Raw genomic sequence first — 16,275 nt, 5'->3', positions numbered from 1 at the left:
AAATACCATAGATAACTATTCGCATTGCTCATCATGAAACATAACTTAAACACGTAATCGTTTGCATAGCTTGTAAGTATACCATGATAAAACATTATTTAAGTACGTGTCCCTCGCCCCGAAAGTAGTTTAAAAACAGTGAAAACAGTGAAAATAGGGGCTGTGAGACTCACCTGTGGTTCTTGTTAAGGGATTAATCGAGATTCGGGTTTTCTTGGTGTTGGCCTCGGAATCGAAGGTCTAGAATACGATTAAATAACAAGAAGTATATATATTAAGATCAAGAAATAGGAGAATATAAGGGTTGGATAGTAGGTCTCAAGGTTATATTCTCGGCTTACCTAGTAACAGGATCGGAGCTGGAAACAACGGATGCTTGGGAGAGGATTAGTGCAAGTTTGTAATTCTTTGAAGTGTGTTTTGGTTGATAATTTAGGTTACAAATTTATAGGCAAACTCAAGGGAACACAATCCCTTGCTTTAGGGGATTGAAATCTTTTCATATCTAGGTGTAATGATGATAAAGTATGGAAATTATTATTATTTATTTAAGAGTGGAGTGGTGGATAAAAGATTTTGATTTGATTTGGACAGAACATGCAGGTCTGGGGTTGGTGAGAATAGGGTGGCTGACAGTTGACCTTTCATGTTACAGTGTGCTTTTTCAGGTACTTTTGTCAGTGTACAGTAAAAAGTGGAAAATCTCTGAAACACGCTACTGTTTCCTTTCGGGCGGGAGTAATCTCCTTATAACTGGAGAATAGACTAAGTGTTCTGCGCGTATAACTTTGTGCGCATAGCTTTCTGCGTGTAGGACATTTCTTTGCTGCGGGTAGATACGTAACCTTCTCGCAGTTAGGGACATTTGAGTTTCATTTGTAGATTCTCCAGGTGGTCTTGGTATTTCAACATAGTGATCAGTCATGTTGAAGTCAATTCCATCTTGGAGCTTCAGACAAACTAGTTCTCAACGTTCCCGCCATGCGGGGAGGTTAGTTCCCTTCCGCACGCGCATAAACGATGTAGGATGCACCCGCCTTAGCATTATGCGGGATGGTCAACCCATAGACAACATTAACGTTAAGTTACATGAAAACATAAAGCCAAATCATTCACGCATGGCGCATATAACATACGCTCACGCTGGTTCTTAACATGGTGCGCTCGCGCAGGTTGCACATAACAAACGCACGCGCTGACTAACATGGCGCGCTCGCGCAGGGCGCACATAACAAATGCACGCGCTGACTAACATGGCGCGCTCGCGCAGGGCGCACATAACAAATGCACGCGCTGACTAACATGGCGCGCACAGTATTTACAATCACCTAATTATTAGGTTGATTACTTAGTTTAAGGGATTGGGAATTTACCGGGTGTCACAAAAGTAGGCAAGCTTGCAATTCATCATCAATCTTGAACTTCACCGATGATAAACGTCTCAGGTGAGAATTGAAGGTGTATATGTGTTCGGTAACAGAACCTCCCTCTTTCATGCGTGTGTTTACCAACTCCCGGATTAGGAACACCTTATTTGCAGATGATGGCTTCTCATACATGTTTGACAACGCCTCCATGATTCCACGCGCTGTGGTTTCGTCTAAGATGTTGTACGCCACGTTCATAGACAAGGCAAGCCTAATTGTTGACTTCGCCTTCTTGTCAATAGCTTTCCACTCATCTGTAATCTTTTCTGGCGGTTCCTCCAGAGCCACATCTAGATCTTTCTGTATTAGCAAATCCGTGATTTGCATCTTCCACCATCCAAAGTTTTGTCCATCGAACTTCTCGATTTTCGTTTTACCCTCATCAGCCATAATACCGGAGATCAAAGAGTGAGAGCCAACACTAGCTCTGATACCACTTGTTAGGTATTACGTGTACGCGGCTGACCCGAATGGAATCGGATAGGGCTAAAGAAATCAATACAATACAACGGCTCGGGCCTTAAGAACTTAACGGTATTTCTAATTGATTTAAAAAAGAAAAAAAAAACGTGCAGCGGAAACAAACGAGAAGTAATACTGAACTCAAATTAATTAAACAAACAACCAAACTAGAACCGAATATAAATTAGAACCTGGACTTGCTTGCGTCTTGTTCAATCTTGATCAAACAAACCAACAACATGCAAGTGTCAACAATATTCTTGACTTTTGGCGTATGCTTAATATCTCACAGGACACACAGCAACAATTGCAAAACCAAATTAATAATTGCAATATATTAATACTTTAGTGGTGGCGGCAGTGAACTTATCACAAACACAAATCAACTTCAAACAATATTAATAATAATATTATTATAATGCAATAAAGTAAAGTTGAACACGGGATTTACGTGGTTCGGTCACGGTGTGTAACCTACGTCCAGAGGCAACGAACAGTGTCTCTTCTTTTATTGAGGTGCTCACAAAATTACAAGATACAACATTTGTTTATATAGGGAGGCTAACTAGGGTTTATTTCTTTCTCCATAAGTTACAAGAAATAATATAAAACGGGCCACTAAAGTTGAGTGGGTGGCCAACCCATTCAACCCTTCTAGTCTTCAACTGCCCAACCCAAGACGGGCCGGGGCTACACCCGTATTAAACCCAACAATCTCCCACTTGGAGCCTCGGAACGTCTTCACTTGCTCCACCTGTAAACACACCAGTACCTGTAATCTTTTGTCTTCAACATATACCATGTCTTCTACCTGTTCGTCGCCACATAAAATTCTATACACATTTAGGTCATCAAATATATATCTAAGAGCAAGCCACTAAGCATACAAAAAACTACAAAATCATGTTATCAATTATGGCAAGACATCAAGATATTACACTACTACAAGATTATGTCATCAGTAAATCAGTTATATCAACACATCAATATATGAAGAGTAATTCAATGGGAAACCGATACATGCTAGAATTGTTCAGTAAAGATCAATATTCGATTCACACATAACTGGAAACGTTGCCAACCACTGTTATTTGGGCACACAGTTCCAATATTAAATAAAAAGTTTAAATTATTTAGATTTGAATCTTTTTACAAGGTTTTGTTTTAGAGTTCACATGTTTCCTTTGCAAAAGTTTTTTTTTAAGAAATGCTAAAACCCCAACATAATCCTTCTATCTTGGTTCATATTTTTCTTAAACTTATCCCAATACAAACTTTGATTATGTTTTTTAAGAAACTTTATGCCCAAGTTACCACTAAATATATTATTCAATAGATTTTAATCAAATTCAAATCTCATTTGATCTATATTATTCAACGAGTTCTTTTGCTAAATTGGTATGGAGTAAGGTAAAATAGCTGGTGCAAGATTCCAGGGGCTACATGTAAAGAAATCAAGAAGATTACTAGCTTTCCCCTCTCTCTTATCATCCATCCAAGTTTAAAGATCATATGTTATCAACATGGTGTTTTGTGGTGCATTTGGCTCGGTAGAAAGTATAAACAAACAAGTCTTTAATGTAAAAGCAATTCGGACTAACAACGATACTTTTAAAGTTATCAAAGCCTTATCTTTCGTGTTGATAACAAACAAAGGTAAGATGAAGGATATCATGACATGTGGTGTAGTTTTGTTTTTTTTGATCTGTTTGCCCTTTGGTCCGGTGTCCGGTGTTTATACCGTTTTTTGTATGCATTGCTAGCTTTTCCCTTTTATATATTTTCGTCATAAAAAAATAAAGTTATATTAATTTCAAGGGATAATTTCCTTTTTCAATACGGTTTGATGATAGGAAGTTTGACCTTTTTAATAAAGATCTATGTTCAATTCTTACATACAACACCTTGATCTGATTAGAGTTTTCAGTACCAGTACTTAATTTTGAGTTTTCGATAGGGGTATGCGTGGTTCTTTGGTTCGATTAATTTCGGTTAATAACCGATATCAAACATAGGCTAATATTTTGTTTAAAAATACATGAAATGAATGCTTAAATACATTAAATGAATGTATAACTACATAAAATTGAGATATTAGTACATTGAATGGAGATATAAACACATGAAAATGATACTATTAAACTATTAATACGTAATTACGTATAATACATGAAATAGAGGAAAAAAATGCTGAAAAATATGAAAAATTGAAGAGTTCGGTGCGGTTAGTTTATTTCGGTTACTTCGGTTCGGTTAACGATTCAGTTATTGCTCACCCCTAGTTTTCGGTACCGGTACCGGTAATTTCCGAATTTTGCATGAAATATCGGTACCAAGCTGGACAATAAAGTACCGGTACCGATACCAAATATTTTGGATTTTTTGGGATCGGGATTTTCGGGAACAGTATTGGTTGGTACCGGTACTATCCCGAGTTCATCCTCACCTAAGGGCATCTGGGTTTTACCACAAGTAGATTTTCGAGCGAATGATTTTCCCCAGAACTGAAGATAACTTGAAAGCGCTTAAAAACTCTGTATAACTAAATTAGGTCACCCGTACAAGATAACTACGCAATTCTAAATTTTCTGTTTGTTTTTGTTAAAAGAATGTATCAATTTGAAGAGAATAACATTTGGGTGAAAACCCCAAGAAAAAGGGAAACAATAAAGGCAGGAGTAACTTGACCAGCCTATTGTTTGCTTGCTTGCTTCTTCACCCCGTCATCTCTTCCACTCACATTGTCCCAGTATCCACTAACCACATGGAATGACCGATAAACCATCCACGCACCTCTTCTTCTGCTTCACCTCATCATCCTCCATGAAGATATCATCATCAAGATCAGTCCTCAGTCCAGCTCGTACCGTATACTCTCGCGAACCACCACCACCCATCACTCTTTCAACCTCACTCAGCCGCAGGCTCAGTAAGAGCCGCAGCATCAGAGGCGGCGCCGCGTCTCCGGCGATGTTTCCGGTCACCGGAAAGAAAAGAGGGTCTGGGTTTGATAACCCGGAACCATCTTCCCCTAAAGTCACCTGTATCGGTCAGGTTCGGGTCAAGACCCGAAAGAGACATGTTAAGAATGTCAGAAGCTTATCGACTCGACGGAAACTGAAGCATTCACGTAGTCAAAGGCAGAGGAATAATAGTATTAACAGTATTAATAGTATTAATAATATTAATAATAATAATAATGGTAATAATCATAATCAGAGATGGGTTCATATACCTATGACGATATGTGAGGCTTTGAGGACTAGTTGTTTGTTTCCTTGCCGGGCTTCGAATGAGGAGAAGAAGGTGGGGTCCACACGGTGGGTGGTGGCGGTGCAGGACGGAGAGGTTGAGATGGTGGCCGGAGGTGATGACGTGGAGGAGGTTGGGAGTGTACGGAGGCATCATGTGTTTGATGACTTGGAGATAGTGGATGACGTGATACTGGGGAGTGAGGTGGAGAGTGTGGGTGTTGACGTCGTACCGCCTAAGAATGCTTTGTTGTTGATGAGGGGTAGATCTGATCCTGTCAAGGTGGAGGCTTTAGCGAACCAGATATTGGAAGAGAAATGTGAAGAAGAGTTTGAAGAAGCTGTTGATTTTGAAGAGAAATTAATGGTGAGCAAAGTTATTGAAGATGTTGAGGTGGAAGATGAACAGGTGATGGTTTTGGATGATATTAATGATACTGAAGAAATTAATATGGAATTGGAAATGAATCAGAGTGTTGTAGAAGAAGAAAAACAGAGTATAAAAGAAGGTAATGAAGAACAGAGCATGGAAATCAATGAAGAAGATGTTAAAAAACAGAGCATGGAAATCAATGAAAAAGATGTTAAGAAACAGAGCATTAAAATCAATGAAGAAGATGTTAAGAAACAGAGCATGGAAATCAATGAATATGTTAAAAAACAGAGCTTGGAAATGAATGAAGAAGAAGAAGAAGATCAAGAACAGAGTATGGAAATTAATAAAGAAGAAGATCAAAAGCAGAGTATGGAGATTAATGAAGAAGAAGAAAGTTATTTTATTGGGAATTTGTTTGAAGAAAATGCAGATGAAGAACAAGAAATTGAAGAAGAAGAATCAGATTCTGATATGAAGGATGCTCTAGAAGTGTTGTTCGAAGATGTTGAAGAAGCTGAAACAGGGGAGTCAAATACAGAACAAATTAAGCAATTTGAAGAACAAATTGAAACAGAGGAGTTGATTTTAAAAGAAATCAAGCAATTTGAAGAAGGAGAGGATGAAATGTTGACGGAATTTACAGAAAAAACTGAAGCAGGGGAGTCAAAATTAGAAGAAATTAAGCATTTTGAAGAAGGAAATGAAGAAATGTTTACACAGTTTACAGAAAGCTATGATGAAACAGAGGAGTCAAAATTAGAACAAGTCAAACATTTTGAAGAAGAAATTGAAGAAATGTTGACCGAATTTATAGCAAGATCTGAAACAGAGGAGTCAAAAACAAAAGTCAAAGATTTTGTAGAAGAAAATGAAGAAATAACTGAGATTCTAGAGAGAGAAAATGAGGAGAGAGAGAAAATCGAATCATTGCCGGAATGTTTGTTGATGATGTACGAACCCAAATTACCAATGGAGGTTTCAAAGGAGACATTGGTTTGTCGTAACGACTTCATCCGAACTCACTCCGGTAGGAAGAAGCCGCCGCCGGTTAAATCAATTAATGAATCAAAGGTGGTTGGTCAAACTTCGGATTCAATGATCGCAATGTTAGAGCAGAAGCTGGTGAGCACGATGGGGTTCGAGCCATTGGCGCTGACCAGGTGTAAGTCGGAGCCAGTGAGAAGAGCACGAGAGACGTGTTGCTTGCAGAACCAGCTTGAGCCGCCTCGTCGAGCTTCGTTTGGGGTGGGCATGGCTGGGTTAGCCGGTTAGGTTTTTGTGGGTCATGAAAAAGGTGGTTTGTGGAGTGTGGGTTTGGTTAGATTCCTATCAAGTACTTTCAAACAGGTTTGTGCTAGATTTTGTTGTTTGAATTGTAGAATCAAGGTAGTTAATTGTAGTGTACAAGTGCTTTATGTTGTTATGATGCGATTAGATGAATTTTTAATAAAATAGGTGTTTTTTGAAGCATGTGGTACAAAATGTTGAATAAAAGTGTTTTCATTCCAAGTTAGCGAGGGTATTAGTGACTGGTAGTAAAAAATGTATTGATTTTTACGATTATAGAATCTTCATACTTAGTCGTTTTAAAAAATTATGCCTTTTTAGAATAAATATTTACTAAAATAGAGAACTTTGAAATATATTTACCAATTAAGACGAAAACTTCACTTATCTTTTTTATTTTACTAAAAAAGGATCTAGGGGGTGTTTGGCCTAGCTTTTTTAGCAAAACTTCACTCATTATAGCCTTTTTAGTTTTTTTTTTATAAAATAAGCTTAACTTAGTGTTTGGTTTAGCTTTTTTAGCTTAGGCGTATAAGCTTATATAAACTAATTTGAAGAAGCTTATTTGAATATGATTTTTTAGCTTATTTGAAGAAGCTTATTTGTTTAAGGGGATAAATTACTCATTTGCCTTCAAATGGTGATGCATTAATATTATTGAAGCAACTTATTACTAAAACAAATTAAAGAATGATATTTTACAACTTATTAAGATGTATAATTAACTTGTAGAATATAAGCTAATCCAAACACTTAAAAAGAGCTTATCAAATAAAAGAAAATAAGCTATAAGCTAGTTTAAAATATAAGCATAAGCTAAAAAATAAAAGCTAGGCCAAACACCCCCCCTATTCCATCGTTGTTCACTCTCAGTTTCCGGGGAAAAAGGGTAATTCAAAACATGCAACAACATTGTCGTTATCATTTAAAGTATTGTTGTTCCCGGTGAAGCCAATAGCAGCACCAATACTCAATGTAGTCATTCGATACGAATCCAATGACGAAAACCAATATTTTTGCCCTAACCCGTGACACCACCATCTTAGCCGATATTCTTGCTCTAATCTGACAAAGTATGATGATTATACTCAATACAACCTTTATCATAAACATATATAGATCAAAAAATGCTATGACATAAGTGAAAATATTACTTAAATCCACACCTAGGCGGCTATACTGTCGCAAAAGGTAGTTGTACTGCACCACTACATATCTATATTATCTTTCTGATATAAGAATACTCGGTCTTTGATTGTGGACTCTTCCGGGCTTTTAGCGTGCTTTTTAAGTAGTAATCTATTCTCCAAATAGACAAAGCCTAAGAAAGAAAGGCCGGCCCAAATCCATTGATGCCTGCCCAAACTAGCAATATTAGAGGTGCACAAATCGGGTTTTTCTAATACCCGGGTTCGGGTATGGAACCGGTTTCGGGTATGATCGGGTTTTGGAAAATCGGATATTGAGAGAAAGCGAGTAGGGTTCGGGTAGGGTATTGAGGAGAAAAACTCAACCCTATGTACCCGGGTAGGGTATGATCGGGTATTGGAACCGGGTACGATCGGGTATTAATACCCGGTTTTAAATTTGTAATTTTTTATATTGTTTAAATTTTAAATTTGCTTAGTAATTTATAAAAATAATTAAATTATATTACAAAAACCATAAATCCACTTAATTTCAAATTATTTACTTAGTATTATGCATTTTACAAAATCTTAAACATAAAAGTTGTGAAGTAAAAATAAAAAATACTACAAAAACTCATGTATAATTTCGGGTATTAGAAAATTGATATCGGGTATCGGGTATAACCGGGTATGGGTATATGGTATGACCGGGTCCGGGTATTTACGGGTATAAATCGGGTACTGTTCTGGGTACGGGTATTGACCTCAAAATGCATACCCTATCCATACCCTACGAGTAGGGTCGGTTCCGGTTTCGGGTATAGAATACCCGGTATAAAAAAACCGATTCCGGGTATTTTTTCATGTCCGGTTCTAGGTACGGGTTTTTTATGCACCTCTAAGCAATATAACTCAGGCGTGTATTAAGTGTCACGTTGCTCTTTTTTCTAACTTTATTTAAGTGATCATCGGTTCGTCACATTTTTAACTGTTGATACTTTCTTTATATAATAATAATATATAAGAGAACCAATCGAACATGACCAGAAATGTTCGTGTTCGCTCATTGACCAAACAAACAATAAAACAAAGGGTTTTCATGTTCGTGATTGTTTGCTAATAAAATCAACGTGTTTATGTGAATTTATGTTCGCTAGTTAAAAGTTAAACGCAGTGGTCATGAACGTAACCAAACGAATGTAAGTGAGTATAGATGAACAAACATAACTGAGTTAAAACCAATTGAAAGTTAACTTGAACAACAATGTGTTTGACCGAAAAAATTATTAAAGTTAGACTAAATTGTTACAGACCTAAAAAACTTAGAATGTATTAACACACGCAAATGAATGAACTTATACAAACGTAAATAAACGAACACAGATGAATTCAAATGAACGTAGCGTGATGAACGTTCATAAGAACATAATTAAGCACACTTGTAAGTAGTAGAGGTGCACATCATAACCGGTTAACCGGTTTCTAACCGTTTTACTAACCGGTCCAAACCGCCGCTTTATAACCGCTTATTGAGTTCAGGAGACAAAACCGGTTACTAACCGGTTTTTTTTAAACCGGTTTTAAAAACCGGTTAATAACCGGTTAACCGGTTTTACGCAAAAAAAACGAGCTGCATCCAATATTACCGTTATAAACGGTAATATTACCGTTTTTTTACCGTTAGACCCATTTTTACCCTTCATAATTAGTATAAATAAGTATGGAGTGTGTTGGGTTGATTACACCACTTCCCGAGCTCTCAAAAACGCAAAAAACCACAAAAAAAACAAAAAAACCGCAAAATCAAACTCAAAACCGCGACAAAAACCGCACAAAAAAATGTCTACACTTGAACAACTTGGTGGTTTAACCGTCGTGCAAATTGTCGCAACAAACCGAGACAAAACCCTTTGGTGTAATTTCGACTAGTGCAAAATGTCGAACGGGTCTAATAAGGCTCGGTGCAAAAAATGTGAAAAATTTTACGCACCGGAGTCGAACTCCTCTTTAAGGCTTCACCTACAAAACCATTGTGATGTTGTGAAAAACAATCCAGCCACGGATCAAGCGAATCTTTCAACCGGTGGAGGCGACATTTGGGTTTTCAACCTCGACAAAGTTCGTGAAAGGATGGCAAAAGTTGTCATTCAAGAGGGCTTACCGTTTGATCACTTTAACAACCCGCGCTTGACAAAGTTGATCCAAGAAACGCTCCAACCTCGTTATCAACATGTAAGTCGCACTAACTTAAGACGCGATTGTTTAAAAACGTGGAAAAAAGCTAAACAAGAATTAGTTTTGGGTTTCGAAAACTTAAAAACCGGTGTTAACTTAACTACCGACATTTGGTCGGCTCCACACGGTATACCGTTTTCGTATCTTTGCGTTACCGCGCATTGGGTTAATCCCGACATGTGGCAAATGATGAAGCGTACGATCGCGTTTTAGTTATTTAGTTATCCTCACACCGCCCAAAACTTGTTTTATATTTTAGATAATGTTATACAAACATTTAAAGTACAAGACAAGCTTTTTTCAATATCTTTCGATAACGCGTCAAATAATACCGCCGCGGTTTAAAAACTAAAAATAAAATACAAACCGATTTGTGACGGTGTTTTCTTTCATACTCGATGTGTTGCACATATCATTAACTTGGTTGTGCAAGACGGTTTAAAAGTTAAGCAAATAAAAAAAGTAACCGAGCGTTTTAGAGAAATGTTAACCGATATTTTTAGAGCTAGTAAGCAAAGACATACAAGATATTTGCAATTGTGTATCGATACGAATTCCGTCACTTTAGGTCCGCATTTCGACGTACCTACTAGGTGGAATTCGACTTGGTTTATGCTTGATAACGGGTTAAGACAAATACCGACTTTGGAATTATTTCATGACAATCTTGCTAAGAAACGAAAAGTTAGGGCATTTTCGGTGAGGGGTTGGGAAATGATTTCAAAGTTAAGCGAGTTGCTTAAATCTTTTAAAACCGCAACCACTTATTTGTCGGGAGTTTATTATCCGACGAGTCCGTTGGTTCTTCATCAAATTTGGTTAGTTTGTGTCAAAATAAACAATTTTGAATATGTTGATCCAATGTATGATTATATGATACTTCCAATGAAATCAAAATTGAGAAAATATTTTGAAGAATTGCCGGCGGTTTTTACTTGTGCCGCCGCATTGAACCCGACTTTAACCATTACCGGGATTGAAACTTTAATCAAAAAAATTGTTTGGGCTTTGTAGTTGCATTTAGAAGACCCGAATTATGCATCAAAACAAGTGAGAAAATTTAATACTTATTTAGAAAACATGTTTGAACATTATTCTCTTAAATATGGTTCGACAACGAGCGTTCGACAATCAATGGGTTTTGGAGAAAGCTCGTCGTCATCAAGTAACCCAAACATAAGTTTGTTTAATGATATAAGAAACGATAAACTTAAAAGAGCTCGTGGTAGCGCACGAAATAGCGAGCTAAACCGGTATGGTGCAACCGATTTTATGTTCACAGGCAAATGATTTTGAAAACTTTGATATTTTGGGTTGGTGGAAGCAAATGGAACCACAATTCCCCGTGCTTGCTGCCATGGCCCGTGATTTACTAACTGTCCAAGCTTCTACGGTAGCTTCGGAAAGTGCTTTTTCTTTGAGTGGTAGGATTCTAACGATACGAAGGACGAGGCTAACACCGGAATCGGTGGAAATGTGCATTTGTTTAAAAGACCACTTGGATGCGGCGGACCGTATCCAACATACATCTAATCTTGAAGGAGAGCTCGTTGTTGAAGAAAAGCTACACGAATAAGAAGTAGCAATTGGTGCCGCACAACCACTAACCGAGGAAGAACAAATGTATGATGATTCGGTGCACCTAGAATACCTCGTGTTTAATGTAGACGACGATAACGAAGATGAAGCCGAAGCCCGAGTGGAAGAATAAACGAATGAATTCAATGTCATGTAGATTATAAACGTTTATTTTCAAGTTATAAGTATTGTTTAAAGCTATAAACGTTTATTTTCAAGTTATGATTATGAAAATAGGTAAAAAAATCAATCAATAACAAGTGTTTTTAGTTTTTTTTTATTTTTTATGATTTTTCCTGGTTTTTTTTTTATTTCTCCAGTTTTTTTTTTCCAGATTTTTTCACTGTTTTTGCAGGTTTTTTATTTGATTTTTTCAAAAACCGGTTTTTTTAACCGGTTAACGGTTAACCGGTCCGGGTAATAACCGGTCCCGGTTAGACCGGTTAGGGTTTCTGTGAAGAAACCGGTTAGTAACCGGACCGATTAACCGGTCTAACCGGTTAGAGTAATAAAAAAAACAAAACCGGTTAGTAGAAAAACCGGTTAACCCAATTGTGCACCTCTAGATTGAAGTAGCAAATGGCCCTCGTACAAGAATTGGACAGGCTTTTACGGTTTGTCCAATGGCTATTTGAGGTTTAAAATGTTTATTAAAAACATTGTACAAAGAGTCAAGATTCAGTGGTTCAAGGTATTTTTAATTTGAGTTTTATTTTTTTAACCTCATTCATAGATTGCAATGGTACGAATAGTCATGTACTCATGTTTAATATTTATTAAACCCATTGGTTTAGGAAATAACACAAGAAAAAGCATTTTTCATTTAATTAAATGACACAAGAATTTCACTAACTTTATTGATGAACAATCACATGTAATAATCTTTATTAAAAAAAAATAGTTATCAACAATGGATTTACGATCTCTCTGATGAAACCGGCTGACGAGCTAAAAGTTACCCAAATTGAAAATAAATAAGACGTCGACACTCAGCGGTGTATATGTCTGTTTGAAAGGGAAGTATTGTAAAAATTAAGTTAGAATCTGTCCCACATAAAATCAATAAACTTGAAGTGACTGATTTACAAATAAGGAGACAATTTGATATTTAACTATGTATACCAAGGGCTTGGAGTAAAACTCGCTAGAATAACCTATAATCTTCGAACATGTGTGCATGATGCCGACCTTGAAATATGGATGCCGAATCAAAACCTATATGCATGCACAAAGAAAATTTTCTCCGTATGTGGCATAAATGATTAAGAGGTCTTGGTGTATACTATAACCCCTCTTAACTCCATATAAGCACCACATCGCTTATTGCTCTCTCTTTTAACTCCATCTCACTCAAAGAAAATTGTTTAATCATTTTAACTACGTCTCCCTCATAGTAATTGTTAATTTAATATATTGTTATTTATCTTTTAACCGTTAAAAAACAGAATCAATGGCCCATTCTTAACAAATTTAACACAAGTGAATAGTGGTAAAGACATTTTTAAAGTGTCATGTGTGTCACTCATGTCATTTTAATTTATGTTAGGGTTAAAGTATACCCCATGACATTGCAACATAATTTCGCTCAATCCGTCACTTTCATAAGCAATTATTTCTTCTTGTATAAGATATGATTGAAGATTCTATTGTAACCGTTAATTAAATTGTTTAAATCGCATAAAAAACGTTTAGCATAATTTGTTTTTTATGCTTAATATCACACTATAACATTTAGATAAGAGTGTTATTTAAGTTCCACAATTATTCACCCTTTTATATAGTTTTCAAAATTGGAAATAAAGTGTGATGACAAGTAGGAAGACGACAAATAAAGGGCAGAGTGGTTAGAACCAGGGTTGAACCAATGGTTCACGCCAGGGGTCGGTGAGTCTGAGCCAGTGGAGCATTTACTAGTCACCACAGTATTGCGCCGTAGGGGAGGGCGGCGGACATGACTTCAGCTTGTCGTCATCGTCAGTTATCAAAATCTCCAACACACCACCCCACTACAACTACTGTGATCTTCTATAGCCTTCTGTGGTTTTCCTCCCATCCGCTGTTATTTTCACAATTGTTTTTAAAAAAAGTTAATTTAACAGATACCAAAATATCACTACTATTTCATTTACCCAAATAGGACATCCTAGCAGGCCTCATGTCACAAAGAAGATTTTCATAATCTAATTTGATTCCTTGAGAAGCTGTACAATGACCAGAAAACTTATCGATGGATATTGATTTTATTAACAAGGAAAAATATTTAATGGGTTTTCCGACTTATTCTATCGAAGTTCTGTCACAACAATATTTCCTGATTTCCGACAGCAAATCCCCAGTTTTCTCGTAGTGTAAGCGATATCATACATGTTATAATTTACACTACACTACTTCCACATGTATGGATTAGTAATTTACACCGGCCTATATTATCTTACTTGGATGTGATGGCCGTTTTTCATTGTCATTTCAAAGTTAAAACTCTTTTCTTACACATGTTAGCGTCGCAGTAGTCTACAATCCTACAATCAAAGATTGATACGACAAAAGTTAATTTGTATGACGCTTCGCCATCATGAGTTCCGTGTGACCCTTCGAGCCATCTTATTCTATTAAATCTGCAATAACATAAAATTTATGGAGTCCACTGTCCACGTATATATGTGTTAATAAATATTTTTTATTTTCCGTGATCATATCCTACAATTTATAAAAAATCATATAAAAATAGTGAATAATATGAAATTTTTAGGCCAGTATGTAAAACAATTTAAACGAATTATTTCTATTAATTGTTTTATGATATACCGTAGTTAAAAGAAAAACTCAAAATCCCTTTGCATGCTTTATTGTCCATTTAAACCCCTATTTACAAGTCTACATGCATGTGTTACGGGTACTACACCTAGGCGTCTTAGAATCATTAGTATGCCATAACTTTACATTCGATCACATGAATGGATTTGAAAAATCAATTAATCTACAAATACACTAACAACTCCCATCAAAATAATTCACAACTAAAAAGGACCCTACCGTTCTCACTTAAAATCAAGCTTTTGAAATTTCTTCATCTTCTGATATATTGTTCGTTGCAGGTCATTTAATGCACTATTCAATAATATGTAAGTTGCTGATTCAATTTAAATTTAAACTAGTATATCCAATAGATATATTTTTTTAATTCAAACTATAACTTGTACCAATACAGAAAAAATCTTATAAAACATTCCAAGAAATTTTTATAAAACGTCTTCTTTTAGAAAAAAACCCTACTTAAAAAAGCATGCTCAAAATCAAAACTTGCTGAAAATATCTATAACCACACCGAAAGATGCTTCTCTCGATGCGGTGTAAAAGAGATCGTTCCAAAAGATTATCCTTTGAAGCGGTTTTATTTATTATTTTGTAGTGTTTTAATTTATTTTGTTGAAGTCGTTTTATTATATAAAACAATTAAATAATTAGAAATACTATTTTTTTCTGACTTTTCATTTTAAGAAGCGGTTTTCATTTATCATTTTAGAGCAGTTATATTCAGTTTTTTAAAGTTGCTCCAAAACAGCATAAGAAAATGTTGTAATTGTTGGAATGATAACTTTTGAAGCGGTCAATAGACCGCTTCGAATCCCCTTTTCCGCCACCTAAAAACGCTTTCTGTACTAGTGTTATTACTTTAGCCACTAATAATATATACTTATACTTACAAGTTGTGACACCCGGTAAATTCCCAATCCCTTAAACTAAGTAATCAACCTAATAATTAGGTGATTGTGAATATTAAGCGCGCCATGTTAGTCAGCGCGTGCATTTGTTATGTGCGCCCTGCGCGAGCGCGCCATGTTAGTCAGCGCGTGCATTTGTTATGTGCGCCCTGCGCGAGCGCGCCATGTTAGTCAGCGCGTGCAGTTGTTACATGCAACCTACGCGAGCGCACCATGTTAAGAACCAGCGTGGGCATATGTTATATGCGCCATGCGCGAATGTTTTGGCTTTATGTTTTTATGTACCTTAACGTTATGATGTCTAATGGGTTGACCGTCACGCATGATGCTAAGGCGGGTGCACCCTAAATCGTTTATGCGCGTGCGGAAGGGAACTAACCTCCCCGCATGGCGGGAACATTGAGAGCTAGTTTGTCTGAAGCTCCAAGATGGAATTGACTTCAACATAACTGATCACTATGTTGAAATACCAAGACCACTTGGAGGATTTACAAATGAAACTCAATGTCCCTGACTGCGAGAAGGTTACGTATCTACCCGCAGCAAAGAAATGTCCTACACGCAGAAAGCTATGCGCACAAAGTTATACGCGCAGAACACTTAGTCTATTCTCCAGTTATAAGGAGATTACTCCCGCCCGAAAGGAAACAGTAGCGTGTTTCAGAGATCTTCCACTTTTTACTGTACACTGACAAAAGTACCTGAAAAAGCACACTGTAACATGAAAAGTCAACTGTCAGCCACCCTATTCTCACCAACCCCAGACCTGCATGTTCTGTCCAAATCAAATCAAAATCTTTTATCCAC

General features: G+C 36.6%; 1 protein-coding gene across 1 annotated transcript; it reads left to right on the top strand.

The window, feature by feature from the left end:
* The first annotated feature begins 4,608 nt into the window (after positions 1-4,608).
* On the top strand, positions 4,609-6,933 carry LOC143550112 (uncharacterized). The gene has a single exon (XM_077040835.1). It carries the CDS (start codon positions 4,659-4,661, stop codon positions 6,786-6,788), a length of 2,130 nt encoding a protein of 709 aa, XP_076896950.1. The 5' UTR covers positions 4,609-4,658; the 3' UTR covers positions 6,789-6,933.
* Positions 6,934-16,275: the final 9,342 nt, after the last annotated feature.

The sequence above is a fragment of the Bidens hawaiensis genome, unplaced genomic scaffold, assembly GCF_021521415.1.
Source record: "Bidens hawaiensis isolate Kalapana, Puna unplaced genomic scaffold, B.hawaiensis_p1.1 tig00015924_1, whole genome shotgun sequence".
NCBI classification, from domain to species: Eukaryota; Viridiplantae; Streptophyta; class Magnoliopsida; order Asterales; family Asteraceae; genus Bidens; species Bidens hawaiensis.
This window is presented reverse-complemented; position numbering and strand designations above follow the sequence as displayed.